Genomic DNA, 17528 nt, shown 5'->3' with positions numbered 1-17528 from the left:
CCAAAGAAGGGGATATGGACTACGCTCGCGTCAATCCGCAGAACTTCTGACCGGTCTTCACTTCGGAACAGCTCACTGCGTCCTTATGAGCTACATTCCTAGCTGCCACAGTAATCCGAGCAGCCGTACTCGTCGACACAGAGGCTCTTCATCGAGACATCCTAACCTCCCTCTCCTCCGACACCTCAATCTCTTCTCATCTCGCTTCCCCCAACCTCCCCAACTCCCGCTGGTCCGTTGATGCCGAAGGCCTCTTAAGGCTGGACAATTGCATTTACGTGCCGGATTCTAACGATCTCCGTCTCCGCGTTTTGCGAGACAAACATGACCACCAACTTTCCGGACACTTCGGGCAAGTAATACATGCAAACTCCGGAACGGGTGGAAACCAGAAAAAGATATATATGGAAACAGAATACACGCAAGATCGGAAACGAAACGAAGTAATAGTAATCGGTGGTGAAAGGGGAGGGGGTGGGAGAGGCGAAAACTAGTGTGAGACTGCAGCAGCGGATATGCGTGAGTCGAGGGGGAAAAGCAGCAAGGGAAACAGGGAGGCAGTAGCGGCAGCAGCGGCAAAATCACGAGAGTAAGTTCGAAAGAACAGCAGCAAGTTGGCCTTGTACACACCACGAGAGTCGCGAGAGATTCAGGCGATAAGGAAGGAAAAGGGGGTGCTGTGAAAGCCCTTTTTATAAGCACGGCCTGAATTGTCGTGAGCACTCTCGTGATAAGTGAGGTTCAGTACGTACCTCCACTGGTGTGGTCCGCTTCGCGCATCCGCACCAGAAAACCCAGCATACGACTGAGGCACGGTCCCTGGGTCCATCAAATGGTCAGGTTGCGCAGCAACTCGTGAAAGTGGCAAAGGGGCAAGTGTGGTGCTGAGACAGGCGCATCGGGGTGATCGAGCCAGGGGAGGTCATAGCGTTGGCTGGGCCGAGTTCGATCGTTGCCCCGTGATTAGTCTCGTGAAATGAAAACATTAAACAACAACTAATCAGGGTTGACTGAGGTTGTAGCGGGGGCGGACTCTGGATCTAGTGCGTTGTGAGTATACCTGGCCGGGCATCCGTAACTTCGTCAAGAGTTACGTATCCTCCTGCACTTCTTGTGCCTGCGCCAAGGTCCCCCGTCATAAGCCTTATGGCTTACTCAAACAACTCCCCATCCCTGAATGCCCTTGGAACTCCATCTCCATGGATTTCATTGAACAGCTACCCTCCTCTTCCGGATTCACTTCCATCTTGGTCGTCGTGGACCGCCTGTCCAAACAGTGCATTTTCATCCCTACCCACGATACCATTACCTCTCCGGAACTGGCCAAGCTCTTCCTCCTCCATGTGTTCTCCAAGCACGGAGTTCCATCCCACGTCACCTCCGACAGGGGTCCGGAGTTTGTTTCCCATTTCTTCTGTTCACTTGGTAAGGCCCTCGACATCCACCTCCACTTCACCTCCGGCTATCACCCAGAAGGAGACGGTCAGACCGAACGAATGAACCAGATGCTCGAGCAGTACCTGCGCATCTACAGTAACTACCAGCAGGACAATTGGTCCGAACTCCTGCCTCTCGCAGAGTTCACATACAACAACACTCCGAATGCCACCACGGGCGTCTCCCCATTCTTTGCCAACAAAGGCTACCATCTGAACATCACCATTCACCCGGAGCGAGACCTGACATCGGTACGCGCCCAAGAGTACTCCGTCGATCTCGACTCCCTCCACCACTTCCTTCGCGAGGAAATGCATCTCGCTCAGATCCATTATCAGGGCCCGGCAGACTCCCGATGGAGCCCTGCCCCAGCTTTCGAAGTAGGAACCTCGGTCTACATAAAGGCCAAGTACTTCCGCTCCACTCGACCTTCCAAAAAGCTCTCCGAGAAAAACCTCAGCCCATTCGAGATCATCGCCCACGTTGGAACCCACTCCCTCACCCTCTGCCTGCCGGAAAACATGTGAGCCATTCACCCAGTATTCCATGTATCGCAGATCGAACCCTCCTTTCCGAACACCATTCTGAACCGCCACCAGCCACCTCCGCCTCCCATAGAAATCGAAGGCGAGATGGAGTTTGAGATTGAGGAGATACTCGACTCCAAGATCGACCGATGTAGACGCAACAAGCTGCTCTACTTGGTCAAGTGGCTTGGCTATGAAGGGACCGACGAGGAGACACAGTGGCTCCTTGCCGGCGAACTCGATCACGCCTCCAACCTTGTTGAAGCGTTCCACTCTCGGTACCCAGCAAAGCCTGGACCCGAAGCCCCTTAGGAACCCCGACTCCTCTCCCATTTCTCCCTCTCTCTCCACCCCTCACTTCCAACTTTCATTTTTTCATTTTTTCCTTTCTCTGTAAGTACAGCCCCCCTCACCTTACTAATTCTGGGCCTTCAAGGGTTCAGGCCTAAGAAGGGGATACTGTCATATCCATCCCTGGCCATCGACTTCTGGTCCCTCCGTTCCCTCCGGTCTAACCCTGCTCCTCCTTCATTAACCTCGGAGCTCCTGTATTCCGCAATTCTCTCGGCACCCCTCGATGGTCACCACCCCCTCATTTCAATTTATTACCTATGCTGTAGGCGGGCACAGCCGGTACCACGCAAACAAGCCGATTATCGCGATTCTACCACCCACGTCAAGCACCCCACTCCCGAAACACATCTACCACTGTTCCATATATCCCTTCCACGTTTTCCATATTTCTTTCGATTTTTTCAAGCCATTCCTGACCACGGACAACCATCAGTTTCCAAATTGGGTAACTGTCACCCGCATATTCCACCGCTTCCTCTGTATCTCCATCAATTCTCCACCGATCCGGACGAATTTGGTATCGTTGGAAAGCCCTTGTCAACACAAGTCGAATAATGTTACGAGTGATGCATTTGGTTCAGCGGTTGTTCCGATCGCCATGGTTCTTTATTTCCTTAACAACATCAATATTTCTTTGATATTGCTTTTTTTCTTAAGTGTTCCTTGTGGATCTGTTGCCGTCCTAAACCCGTCGGATCATTCGGATTTCCACGTATTTCTTTCATATTTATAGTTACCCTCTTTCCTGTATTTTACAAAAAAAAGGACTCCCCCAAAAACAGAGAGGTGCTCCCAAACGAACATGAAGTTCTAGCAGACATTACCAGCGCCCAGAGCGGCAAATACGAAGCCAAAGAGGCTCAAGATATAGTGCAGGGACAGAGTTCCCATCAGTTTGATTTCTAGTGAGATTTACGAGTTTTATCATTTTTTTTATCACATCGCACCCAGACCATTTCTCCCCCCCCTTCCTCATCATCCGAACCTCCCCTGAGCATTCCCAACACTTGGTCCCCTCTCTTTCTCGTTAGGGTGGTAGATCCCTTGCCCCCTTACAACGCCTCCCTAAGTACGGAGCCCCGAAGACTTCCGGACAGCTCCGGCGTCCGCTAGCGCACCCCCACCTCTGCTGGGCAATACAATCGCCTGCCCTGCAGAGCCTACCTTCAGGCTTATCCCTCCTTCCCGTTTCTGGGTTAACGCCTGCCTCTCCGCTAACCCCGCGACCCGACTCGTCGGTAATATTCAGTTGGCTAATGATTAACCCTGTTAGCTCCGCTCCGTCCGGCTCCGCCAATTGCGGACCCGTCTTCACTGTAACCTTATATATATATCCCGCTTGTACATAGGTTACACCCCAGTAGTAAAATCAACTAGAGTTACCCCCCTAGGTTCTATTCGCCAGTCAGTAAGTTAGGGCACGGACGTGTCACTAGGCACAGCGCTCTTGGCAGAAGTCGCTGAGGCCAAAGCCCTCCGTTACGGAGACATCCCTTCATCTCGAACCCGGTCTCTGACATACTGAGCACTTGATTGGAAAAATCGATGCATTATAAGATGAGTATGTAAACAGACCAGTTATGGTACCTGTCAGAGACCAGATCGAGATGAAGGAATGTCTCCATGGTGGAGGGCTTCAGCCTCAGCGACTTATGCCAGGAGCACTGTGCCAAGTTACATGTCCATGCGCTAATTTACTTACTGGCAACGAGAACTAAAGGGGGTCAACTCTAGTTGATTTTTGTCAGGGCACAGCCCTTGACCCCACTCACCCTCAGACACCCTCACCCTTCTCTTAACCACCCTCTCTCCACATTTCCCCATTCCCCTTATCCTTCCCCCCACGGTTTCACATAATGATGCGCGCACGCGAACCTGTGGGAACGTTCTGGGCGAGTCACTCGCCCAGAAATGTACAGCCACAACCGTGGGAACATTTCGCCCAGAACTTTCCCACGGGTCACACCCGTTATGGAAAGTCGGCAGCAAGCGGGAACTGTATAGTTCCTAGGGTCCTTTTGTGTCAGCCTCACAGGGGGCTGAGAAGCTTACCCTTCTTCTCAGCTCATTCCCTGTGAAGGCTGAGGCCAGTCCCCTCAGTGACTTCGAGGAGTTAGCACCTGGGGAGAGTACCCCAGCTTCCACACCTGGCCTCGCCCTCCAGCCACTCCCAGCTGGGGTCCGGATCCTGACAATTTTATTACTGAGGTGTAACCTATGTACAAGTCAAGTATATATAGTTACAGCGGGGGTGGGCCTGTAAATGATGGGGCCAAGTGGAGTGGAGCTAACAGGGTTAAACATTAGCCGATTGAATATTACTGACAAGTCAGGTTACAGGGTTAGCGGAATGGTAGGTGATAACCCAGAAATGGAAAGGAGGGATAGGCCTGAAGGTGGGCTTGCAGGGCAAGCGAGTGTATTGCCCAGCGGAGGCAGGAGTGCGCTGGCGCACATTGGAGCTGTCTGGAAGCCTTCAGGGCTCTGTACTTAGGTAATATATTGAAAGAGGGGGTGGTGACCATCAAGGGAAGTGGAGGTGATTGCAGAATACGGGAGCTCCAAGGTTAGTGAAGAAGGAGTGGAGGTAGTCCGGAGAGATCGGAGGTAGTGGAAGTTGATGGCTGTGGATGGATATGACAGTACCTCAGTGAAAGGTTCTGCTTACTATTTGAGGATGGTAACATTCTGTCCCCCCATTTGCCTCAGGCCTCAGTTAGTCTGTCTAAACATAAGCTTTGATGAGCTGTATATTCAATGGGGTAGAGGTAAAAGGCTGCTGGGCCTTTACAACTACTCCAAGGTATATATATGTAATTTACATATCTCAGCACAAATAAATAAAGAAAGAACAGCATCTCTATAATGGGAATTATAGTGAAGTAATGTTAATCCCTTACACTCAGATTGCAGATCCTGGTGACTCTGCAGATTGTGCATAGTAGTGCCTTCTGGGGCCCAACTTGTAGCTTATTGACTGCTGTTTGATTAGGAATGAAGGTGTCTTTAGGGGCCAGCCAACAATGCTTGTTGATCTGTTCAATTAGCTTGTCCCCTGTCATTGCAGCAATCACTGTAGCATCCAACTGGAGTACAGTACTCTCTAGTTTCTCCTCCACTGTCAGGGCAATAGCCCCAAACCCCAAGTCATATGTAACAAAGGTGTACTTAAAGTCACGTGGTTAAGCAGCAACTTCTGGTTACCTGTGAGGCCCCAGCCCATGTCTATATTCCGCCCACAACATCAATTGATGTTGTGTTGTCTAATAATTATGTCGCAACGCTAATTTAGCGTTGCGGAAGCTTCTCTATTTATTTGTGCCAAGAATGCATTAGGATGTATATAAACCCTTGGGGTAGCTGTAAAAGGCGGATCAGCCTTTACTTCTACCCCATTAATATACAGCCCATCAAAGTGTATACTTAGACGGATCAACTGAGGCCTGAGGCGAACAGGGGAACGGAACGTACCGTCCCCAAAACAAGTAAGATCCCTTTCATTACTGCTTAACACTACTGTAAAATACACACCATTGTATGGGGGTCGGCAATCCATGTTGAAGCGTGCCACCCCCACATGACCCACTTTTCCCCATGAAACCTGGTGAGTCCTTTGATCATCTAACAAAGTGCTCAAACTCTCTCCAATCTCTTAATTATTGTTATTAATGCCAATTGTAAGGAAGGGAGGCTGCATATGCACCCCCTCCTAATGCTCTTACTTTGCCTTACTCTTGTTATCATTTGTAACATAGTATATTATAATCAGTTTGTAACTTTGCACAACAGTGCTACATTATTGTATATACTCGGAGACCCTGCAAGCTGCATAGGCTGCATGTGTTAGAATGGGTGGATTCGGACAACTCTGGAGTGGAATCGGAGACTTACTGTGGAAGGACCTCAGCCTCAGTGACTCAAGCGGAGCGCTGTGCCATTGCTGGTTGTCCTGGGGGTCCCTAATTCCGGATCTAGCAGAGGGAAAGTCTCTTGGGGGGAATTCAGGTCGATTTCAGACTGAGGTTACAAGTTACTAGGTACATTGTATATAAGGAGGGGTCCGGAATCAAAAGGAACAAGGGTAGGACTAAAGGAGACAAAGGGAGACGGAATAAGGAACGACACTGAGGGTCAAGGGTTTGACTCAATGGTGTTTCTCAAAGGAGGAATGAAGGGCCAAGGCCCAAGGAGGAAGGAAGGAGGATGGGAGTGGGGAATGGCCAGCTGACTGAATAGAAAGGAAGCAGCAGCCCAAATACAAATGAGGGAGTATAGCGGAATTGAATGGAACAATGCAATAGTTGCAAGGTCCGACATAAGTCCAGAAAGTCCAAACTCGGAAGTTAAACTCCAGAATATTGGCAAACGTAATTAAATGGAATGAGCTAACCAATACAATGGGTATAAGTGGAGGTGGGGTCAAAGTCTGAGGTTGGAGCTAAGACCGGAGGTTCCAGAGACAGAGACGCGAAACGGGATTCCGGAGCAGAGGTCTGGAGTCAGGGGCATAGGTGTTGCATGCTCGTCTGGGAGGTGTCGAGGTTGAGGTTGGACCTGGAATGTTCCGGAGTCGGACTGAAGGTGGTGTTGGAGCCAGAGGTGGGATAACCTCTTGGGAGTCAGCAAGGAGAAGGTGACAGAAGGGAAGTTGGACTCCGGAAGTCAGGTTCGGAGTTCTGGGAGTCCAGAGTGGAGGTCAGGATTGTATGGATATGACAGCATGTGCTCTTCCCCCATGTATATAAACCTTGCATGCAGGTGAGTTAAGGCTTTACACCCTTTACTCCCCCATTGATTATACAGCCTATTATAGCATATCTCTGATGGACTGGGAGTGTGAGGCAATACTCACAACCACTATCATGTTACCATCTTACACTTTTTTACGCTCAGTGGGTTGAATATCAACAACCCCTGCATTATCCAAAGCTTCCATTTGATCGACGTTGCAAAGCATGCTGATCAGCTCATCAGAACCAGCTTTCAGAGTCCTCATGGCACCCAAGAGAGCTCCAGGTTCTCCCTCTGCAAAGAGGACAAGATTGAATGTGCATAATGTCGTGCAGACAGTGGATAGCACCGAGGGTGCTAGAAGCAGTCCCCCAAATGTCCCTCCCGATCCTGGCATGACTCCAGGGCCCCAAGAAGGCCTGGATATGCCGGGTCTGGATCAACCTAGCACTTCAAATGCGCTAGGTATAGAAGCACCTTCTCTTCCTGAGAAGGACCCTCCTGACATGCTGCTAGAGCTGAATAGGCCTCCCAACACTCAAATCCCCAACCCTGTTCCCAATCCTACTAGGCCAGGTGAGGAGACGCCAATACCCAGTGACAGCCTTGACAAGTCTGTCAAGATCATTGACACTGTTGGTGATTGAGTGTCAACTCAACCTCAAGAGCTGGTCAACGACCAGCTCAAAGAAATCATGCAGACATTGACGAGCCTAGTGGCTTGAACCAACACAACAGATGATAGGCTTGATCGCCTATACACACAAGTAGGGATTGCTCTAGCATGTCTCACGAAGAATGATGAGGACCTCAAAGAGGTAAAGGTGGGACTTATTCGTCCCAACCTAGAGTTCTTTTCTTCTTCTTCATCTCCAATCTGATCTGATCTGCAGCTGTCAGTTATGACGCTGCATGATCTTCTATCATTCTTGATCCGATACTACCAGTTATTAGCTAGTTGACTAGTTGCCACCTCTATTGTGTATATGTATATGACCATGTGTTGGGATGGGCATGTCCCCCAGCTTTGATATCAATTAGGTTTCTGGGGCATCCTTCACTGTGAGCATGCATGACCCTGACAGTACAACACCAACCCCCAATTAATATGCCTCAACTTGGGGTGCCTAGTGCATTCTCGCTTGAGCATGTTGTTGCTCAAGAACAGGAACCAAACCATCAGGGAAACCAGATGGATGAAGATGACATAGTCATAGTTGACAATGACTACATACAAACTACTAAGTTTGTCCCCATTCCAGGACACTGTCAGGGCACGCTGCTCCGCTCCACACCACACCCTCCCACTGCTCCTCTTTCCTACTTCTCCCTCTTTCCCTTTCTCCTTTGTCTTCCTTCTTTCCTTTCTTTCCTTTCTTTCTTTATATGGACGACCTCTCCCCTTACCCATGTAGCACAGATGTGTCCGGCACTGAGTACCCCACATGGATACTGCGCTGCTGGATATGCTGCGCATCTTCACTTGTACTTCTCCCCTCTGACACCCAGGACCACCCATGGAGCCATCTGCAATAACCCGGCTCCACCTGGGCTGATGTGGCACCCCTGTCAGGGCATGGACGGTTATCCGGCCGGTGTTAGAACCGGGCGGATTCGGACAACTCCGGAGTGGAATCGGAGACTTAGCGTGGAAGGACCTCGGCCTCAGCGACTCAGGTGGAGCGCTGTGCCATTGCTGGTTGTCCTAGGGGTCCCTAATTTCGGATCTAGCAGAGGGAAAGTCTCTTGGGGGGAATTCATGTCGATTTCGGACTGAGGTTACAAGTTACTATGTACATTGTATATAAGGAGGGGTCTGGAATCAAAAGGAACAAGGGTAGGACTAAAGGAGACAAAGGGAGATGGAAAGAGGAACAACACCGAGGGTCAAGGGTTTGACTCAATGGTGTTTCCCAAAGGAGGAGTGAAGGGCCAAGGCCCAAGGAGGAAGGAAGGAGGTTGGGAGTGGGGAATGGCTAGCTGACTGAATAGAAAGGAAGCAGCAGCCCAAATAGGAATGAGGGAGAGTAGCGGAATTGAATGGAGCAATGCAATAGTTGCAAGGTCCGACATATGTAAGTCCGGAAAGTCCGAACTCGGAAGTTAAACTCTGGAATATTGGCAAACATAATTAAATGGAATGAGCTAACCAATACAATGGGTATAAGCGGAGGTGGGGTCAAAGTCCAAGGTCGGAGCTAAGACCGGAGGTTCCGGAGACAGAGACGCAAACGGGATTCTGGAGCGGAGGTCCAGAGTCGGGAGCATAGGTTTTGCATACTCGTCTGGAAGGTGTCAAGGTTGGGGTCGGACCCGGAATGTTCTGGAGTCGGACCGAAGGTGGTGTCCGAGCCAGAGGTGGGATAACCTCTTGGGAGTCGGCAAGGAGAAGGTGATGGAAGGGAAGTAGGGCTCCGGAAGTCGGAGTTCGGACTTCCGGGAGCTGTCAGGGCATGGGAATACGTTACCGTGACTCGCTGTCGGCGACCGTTAAGGTCCGCTGCTTTGGCGTAACAGCCTGTCAAGGGCGGGGATGACAATCGCGGCGGAAAGGGGTTTCGGCTTCAACGACTCGTTCGTGAGTGTTGCACCTCGTACTTGACGCGGCCCCGATATTTCTGGAGGCAGGAGGTGCGACTGGGTCAGACAGAGAGTGTGGGGGGTAACCCTAGTTGATTTTCGAACTGCAGTACTAGGTAGTGTACAACCGGTATTTAAGTATAACGGAATGAATGGAATTAAGTCGCCAGATCTCATGGAGATTGCGGGTGGGGTTAAGAAGAAATGAAAACAAACAAAGAGTGTGGGAGAAAGATGGCCGTGTACGGCCGTCAAGAAAGACAAGCGTGATAAAGAAAGACTCGTAGGCCCGTGACGGGCCATGGAAACAGGTAGTGGTGACGGTGTAGGCGGGATAATCGCCCACACGCAGAGCCGGCTCGGATATCCATTTACACCATTCAAAAATCATCTTCATTCGTTCTATAATTCGATACAAACTTGGTACCTAAAAATACTCCTAATTCTTGCGAATCCGTCGATGTCAAGATCGTCCCAATCGGTGGAGATTTGGTGGAGTTAAGTGTTGGGGAGGTTGGCCACGGCGCGGGTCACGGGATCTGGTCATGTGCGGGCGTGGGAAGTTCAATTTAGGCAAGCGGGAAGTCAGAAAAGCATGCTTCACACATTCCCAAGGCATCAAATAAATTGGGAAAAATGTTCTTTAGCCGCGTAAAGGTTATTCCCAACCACATTTCCAGTTTCGGGTACTAATTTTGTGAAATCATTGATAAATTCTCGATTTTCTTCATATTTTCACATTTTTACCATCATTTTGATATATTGGATGATATTCTTTTATTCCTTTGATGCCCTTTTCAAATATTTCGCTTACGATGGGGTCCAGGAGCCATATGGCGCCAATATTTCCCATCAATCATTTCTAAAAATGTTTATTCCTTATAATCCTGTACATACCGGGATTGAAAATTAAGTTCTCCCCTCCCTAATTTTCTCTAAGGCGCTAGGACGCGTCAGAGTTAGTGTGTGTGTGTGTGGAATTCCTACAGTAGGAGTAAGGGCAGTTGTCTAGCCCACAAAGAGTGGGTAGTGGATACTGAGCCCGGACCTTGCGGAATTTCCGGAGAATTTCCAGGAGTTTTAGGATCGAGGCCAGTGGAGAAAAGGAGTTCTTGTGGAGAGTTTCCCCCACGAGCTTGGTTGGCGCTGAGAGCCCCTAGCTCTCTTGCAACGGGGAAGGGTGGTGGGCTTGTTCAGGCGGCATCGGGCAGGTAGCGGGGTTGACGGGGTCGAAGCGGGGAAGGAAGAAGGTGTGGGGAATGATCACCTGACCGTGGGAATTGCCGGGTCGTGACAGGAGCCCGGAGTGGAGGTCGGGATTGTATGGATATGACAGCCAGCCCGGACCCCTATCCGGATAGGTTGAGTACCCATAAGCCGATATCTGCATGTGATTTGCTGTAGTTAGAATTCAGGCTGTATTCAATGCGCTATTTCCGCTATCGCGTCATCCCTCACCCGTTATCGCCCCCTTATCCGCATGATCTATTCTCCTATCTCATGTCGCTTCTCTATCGGCTACCATGTGTTCCCAATGTAGCCGCGGTCTTATGAGTTGTGGAACTCATGTATATAAGGCCTTATTGCCAGCTGGGTTGGCCCCCCAGCTTTTACAATGACTAGTTTCCCAGGGAGATTCTTACGTGCGAACTGACACGCGGACTCTGACAACCCCCCACATGACCCATTCCCACCTGTATACAAACTGAGCCGAAGCAGAACTGAAGAAGCAGCCTTCTTCTCACTACTGCTTCAGGCAAGTGTCTTACTTTAGTTTAGCTTAGTCTTTCATCCTAATAACAATCACTACTGCTTCAGCCTAAGAAGCCAGACAGGGATGCAAGCCCAAGTGAGGGCCATTCACTATACATTCCCACCACTCCACTGCCGCCTGGGCCGCTACCCCCACCTCTCCTGTATCATCCCTGACAGACACCCCAGTGTGAGGATGATGACAATCATCCCTCGCCATGAGGAGTCTGAACTGGGAAACATGATGAACTTGTTGCCCAAGAGGATCCCTTCCCATCTGAAGGGGAAAGCTGTTGACTGGGGCCCCACAGGCCCTCCTTTCTCCCTGAGGCAAACTCAAACATTGCCTAGGTTGCCCCCTAATAATGAGGAGGAGCCTGCCATCCTTATTAGTTTGATGGATGAAGGTGACGTTGATCAAGATGTTCCTCAGTCCCGGACCCTTAGACATGGGTCCGGACGAGCCCTCATTATTAACAGAGAAGGCAAGATAAAAAGGAAACAAAGGACTATCTTTGCTCCTCGCACCCATAGTGAAACATCAATCAAATATGGAATGCAGATAGATGGCGATGCTGACTATGTGCACAAACCAGAAGGATTAGATGCCCATGCATGGGAAATCAAACGTAGGCTTAATTCCTACAGCTGATTTACCGCACCAGACCCATGCAATGGGTTCTATGGAATGCTGGGCCAGGATAGGCCCAGTAGAGGTAATGGGCTGAATAATCTCTTCGGAGCGCCAAGGCAGAATGCCTCAACTCCTCAGCCAACAATACACACACTCCAAGATCCAGTTGGAGGGGCAACACACCCTATTGTCATATCACCAGTGAAGAAGGAAAGGGAGCCTAGCTCCCAAGTCTTTGGGACCATGGGTTCTGCCCTCCCTCAAGTGGCGAGCTTGGCTGTTCCTCCTGATGGATTTGTCGAATCCACACTAAGATCCTATTTGCAGGATCCAAATAGTTTAGCGCCTGGTGACCCAGAAGGGTTCATGGAGGAGTTAGTTCATCGTATTGAGAACCTAGTTAAGATGCAGATCTTGACTCCCCTACCACCCAATGTTAAAACAGAGTTACTTAAAAAGAACTCTGTCCCATTCCCCACAACCTTATGGTCTGGGGAAAACAATCTCGAGAATTTCGAGAGTTGGCTTGTGGAACTCACTTCCTGGATCTCAGGAAATGGGTGGAAGGGTGAGGGTTATAATGAGCTCCATGTAGATGCTCTATCCCACACCTTAGATGGTGACCCCAAACAGATCGTGCTTCATGACATGAAGCAAGGATTCAGGAGGGGGTTAGTCCCCACTTTCATGTGGCTTCTCAAGAAGCTAATGCTCACTTATGTGAAAAGATTGGCTGCAGTACCTGCCACCAAGCTTTTCAAAATGCTTTCCTATGATTCCTCAAAGGGAATCAAGCACTTTTACATGCAACTTCTCCATGCATCAGAGAAGATGATTACTCGCCCAGATCAGGCGAGCTTCAACGAGTGTTTCATAAATGCCCTCCCTTATAATATAAAGGAGGAACTTGTCTTGCATGACTGAATCTCAGTCGATTCTACGACCAAAGAGGAACTTTGGACCTCAGTCCTTTGCATAGATGATGCGATGGACTCAATGTGTGCTATCAATGCATATAAAGGAGGGCTCACCCCCTCCAAATTTTCAAACACTCACTTGACTACCAAGCTGAGTGGATCAAGTAGCTCGCTGTCAGGGCACAGATGGTTATCCAGCTGGCCCGGGCCCCTATCCGGATAGGTTGAGTACCTGTAAGTGTCAGGGGACACGCATGCTCGCGCAGGATGCTCCGATAACCTAGTTGTGATTAAAGCCAGGGGAAAGGGATGTCCCCATCTTAGGGTCAGCTATATACATGTAGAGTCCAGCAATAAGGAAACCAAACAGATTGCCGATAGAATCACATGATCCTAGAATGTTCCAGAACAATGCCGGAGATGATCCGGGCCACCAGGGCTTAGGTAAGCGGAGTAGACAGGAATTACCAGCATACTTCCCACGCGCATATGTGCAGCCGGCATAGGGTCCAGGGTCGTTGCTGATCCCTGACAGTAAGCCGATATCTGCATGTGATTTGCTGTAGTTAGAATGCAGGTTGTATTCAATGTGCTATTTCCACTATCATGTCACCCCTTACCTGCTATTGCCCCCTTTTCCACATGATCTATTCTCCTATCTCATGTCGCTTCTCTATTGGCTACCATGTGTTCCCAATGTAGCCGTGCTCTTATGAGTTGTGGAACTCATGTATGTATATAAGGCCTTATCGCCAGCTGGGTTGGCTCCCCAGCTTTAACAACGACTAGTTTCCTGGGGAGATCTTTATGCACGAACTGACGTGCAGACTCTGACACTTGCTCCTGACTATGAAAGAAGTGTTGGGGGCTACTTCTAAAGTGACACCCATGAAGAGTCACTCTAAATTCCCTTCTTACATGGATAGTAAGAAGTCTAATATGAGTGTGGTGAAGCCTTCAACAGGATTGTTGCACACAAAGGGGGTTACTCATACTGCCCCTACAACACACAACCAGTATTCAGTGAACACTGGCAATACTACAAATATGCAACGTCACCCTTTGAAGGACTCGAAGGGCAACCCCCTTTGCTACAAATGTGGCAAAATTGGGTACTCATTCGAGTGCCCAAATCATCCTGCCCAGCCAAAATTGTATGCCTTAGGCATTGATGACAAGACAGCAGAGCCTGCCCCTGAGCCCACTAACCAGGACAATGGCAAGGAAGAACAACCAGATAATTCCGCAGATGCTCTAGCTGTCCAAGATGACAAAGAGGAAGATCGCTTCATCGAGGACCCTTATGAGTCCATTGATCAATACAATGAGCTGGAAAGTGAACCTGAAGACGAAGTTGTCTTTGGGTATGTAGGTCTTTGGGGCATGGTGTCATATCCATACAATTCTGACCTCTGCTCCGGGCTCCTGGAACTCCGAAACTGGCTTCCAGAGTCCTACTTCCCTTCTGTCACCTTCTCCTCACCGACTCCCAAGAGGTTATCCCACCTCCGGCTCTGACACCACCTTTGGTCCGACTCCGGAACATTCCAGGTCCGACCTCAACCTTGACACCTTCCAGGCGAGTACACAACACCTACCCTCCTGACTCCGGACCACCACTCTGGAATCCCGTTCACATCTCCATCTCCGGAACCTCTGGTCTTAGCTCTGACCTTGGACTTTGACCCCACCTCCACTTATACCCATTGTATTGGTTAGCTCATTCCATTTAATTACGTTTGCCAATATTCCGGAGTTTAACTTCCGAGTTTGGACTTACCAGACTTACGTCGGACCTTGCAACTATTGCATTGCTCCATTCAATTCCGCTATACTCCCTCATTCCTATTTGGGCTGCTGCTTCCTTTCTATTCAGTCAGCTGGCCATTCCCCACTCCCATCCTCCTTCCTTCCTCCTTGGGCCTTGGCCCTTCATTCCTCCTTTGGGAAACACCATTGAGTCAAACCCTTGACCCTCAGTGTTGTTCCTCATTCCAGCTCCCTTTGTCTCCTTTCATCCTACCCTTGTTCCTTATATACAATGTACATAGTAACTTGTAACCTCAGTCCAAAATCGACCTGATTCCTGTCACGGCCCCGCAAAGTCCCTGCCCCTCTACCACTTTCTGCACCCCCACCCTCGCACCGTTACTCACGCCCGTTAATCTCGCCCATTGCCCATCACTTAGCGGCGCCGATAGTGGTTCCCATTCTACGGCCCCGTAGCAGCGCCTCCTTTGTTCTCCCGCCACCACTTGGGTTCCTCAGCCATTCGGCCGATACCGTTTTACTCTATTCATTCGCTTAACCAACTAGCGGTTGTTATGGTCACCGTGATCCGCTCCTTATTGACATTTCTTTATTGACAATTGATTATTCCTTTATTGATATTTGATTTATACGTATATTGACATTCTGATCCACGCGCCTATATTGTCGGCCTATCCATTCTGCCTCCCAACTTTGCTGTCCTCTGTTCCATTCTTTTCTTCTGTTCCATTACCCTGGTCTGCATCGCCCTTTTAGTTCTGTTGTACTTATCATCCTGCTCCTGTCCCGCGCCGGACCGACCGGTCCCTTCTCTGTTCTCCTTTCTTATTTATACTTGTAGTTTACTCTCGATGTACCTCAGTTCGAATATCGACTAGAATTCCCCCCCCAAGTACTTTCATCTTAAGTTCGCCTCTCAACTTCATCCCCGCTTAAGTCAACATCGCTGCAAGGTCTTTCCTGCTAACGTGAAATACGGGACAGCCTAGAACGCATGGCGCAACGCTCTGGCAAAGTCGTTGAAGCTGAAGTCCCAACCCCCTCGACGCCTTGCAACAGAGTAGCTCATTAGCTAAGTAACCACTTACACCGCCATACTCCGCCCCGCTTCCTGCGAATCCCCTCGAACACAGTTTCTGACAGTATATTCGAACTCACTGTGTGTTCAAATGGCTTCTAGACACTACGTAACTCGTTCGCAGACCCGCGAGCCATCCACTTCCACACAACAGCACCAATCTGGTCTCGGGATTCCTGATGACTATGACCTCGACATCGACACACCCTTTGCTAGCTTCACAGCTGACCGCGGAGGCCAACGATCGTCGACGCCTGTTTTTATAAGGTCCTGATCTGAGGCTGAAGTGGAAGGCGATGTCGACGCCACCGCAGTTCCCGACCCTTCTGCACCTCGTCCTCTGCCATCTTCGTCAAGGCCTCCACCACCAGTTGACCCAGTTGTTCCGCCCCCTGATGGTCCTGTTGGTAACAACCCTGACCCTGATGATCCTGCTAACGTGCAAGACGAGGCAAGCATCCTGATTCAGTTAACTTGAGCCATTGCGGCTCTCGCCCAATCCAACATCCCTCGTCAGCTGCCACCTCCGCCACCCGCCTCGATTGACAATTATCGCACGAAGGTGCACAAGCCTGACCAGTTTGATGGGTTGGACCAAAAAAAGCTCCATACGTCCCTAGTTCAGTGTCAACTAAATTTCCGGGATCGTCCTCAGGCGTTTAGCTCCGACCATAAGAAGGTTATCTATGCTCAGTCGTTCCTAACGGGCTCCGCACTCAACTGGTTCGAACCCGATCTCTTATGTGCGCCTGGTGGTCGAGCACCTCCCTGGGAAAACGACTGGGAACACTTCATTGAGGAACTCCGCAAAAACTTCGGTTCACACAATCCCGCCTGTGATGCGGAGCATCAATTAAAAAACTTGGTCATGAAGGACAACCAAAGGATTAGTAAATACATCATTGAGTTCAACCGTTACGCTTCACAGTTACGCGGATACGGTGAAGGCATGCTTCAATCTCTTTTTTATGATGGGTTGCCTGATTGCCTTAAAGATGAGATCTATCGATCTGGTAGGCCTGATTCGTTGTGGGATCTTCGTGATCTTGCACAGGAACTTGACACCCGTTACTGGGAACACCACCAAGACAGCGTACGACCCTCCCACAACAACGCCGCCTCTCCCTCTGCTCCGTCATCCTCTAAGCCCGCCAAATCTGACGGCAACAAGAACTCTTCGACCTCGTCGTCTCTTCCTTCCTCCGCTTCCGCCTCTGGTAGTAAGGCGCCTAAGGACAAGCCGTCCGGCACTAAGCCTACTTCCTTCACCTCCGACCTTTCGACAAAACTCAGTAAAGACGGTAAGCTCACTCCTGAAGAGCGTCAATGCCGAGTCGACAACAAACTCTGCCTCTTCTGTGGCAAGCCTGGCCACATGGCAAGGGACTGTCGAAAATCATCTTCCAACGCAACTAAGGCCCGTCAGGCGATCGCTGAGGTGCCCAACGCCGAACTCGACGCCTCTGACGAGGCAAAAAACTAGTCGTCGATCTTTTGAGTCCAGCACTCTCGAATGGTCGTAACAATCGCGAAAGTGCGCTTCAAGTGGTTCGCCTTAATGCGTCCGCTCTTTCCTCTAACTCTCTCTCCATTCCTATTTCTTTTGTGTCTGATTATGGTCGACTTCCATCTTCAAAGGGGAATGCCCCTGGCTCTCCACTTGTTTCGCCTTCAAAGGGGTATGCCCCTGGTTCTCATTTGTTTCCTGATTCAAGGGGGAATGTCCCCAGCTCAAAAATATTTCCTCC

General features: G+C 49.8%; 1 protein-coding gene across 1 annotated transcript; it reads left to right on the top strand.

Moving 5' to 3' along the window:
* Nucleotides 1–7312: 7312 nt before the first annotated feature.
* Nucleotides 7313–7696, top strand: EI90DRAFT_3124106 (uncharacterized protein; the record flags this gene model as incomplete). The annotated part of the gene is made up of 1 exon (XM_039063681.1): nt 7313–7696. The coding sequence occupies one exon, from the start codon at nt 7313–7315 to the stop codon at nt 7694–7696; it is 384 nt and encodes a 127-aa protein (XP_038915781.1).
* Between the last annotated feature and the right edge of the window lie 9832 nt (nt 7697–17528).

This window comes from Cantharellus anzutake (genome assembly GCF_015039405.1).
Source record: "Cantharellus anzutake strain C23 chromosome Unknown EI90scaffold_25, whole genome shotgun sequence".
NCBI classification, from domain to species: domain Eukaryota; kingdom Fungi; phylum Basidiomycota; class Agaricomycetes; order Cantharellales; family Hydnaceae; genus Cantharellus; species Cantharellus anzutake.
Note: the sequence above shows the minus strand (reverse complement) of the source record. Positions and strands in the feature narration are given on the sequence as shown.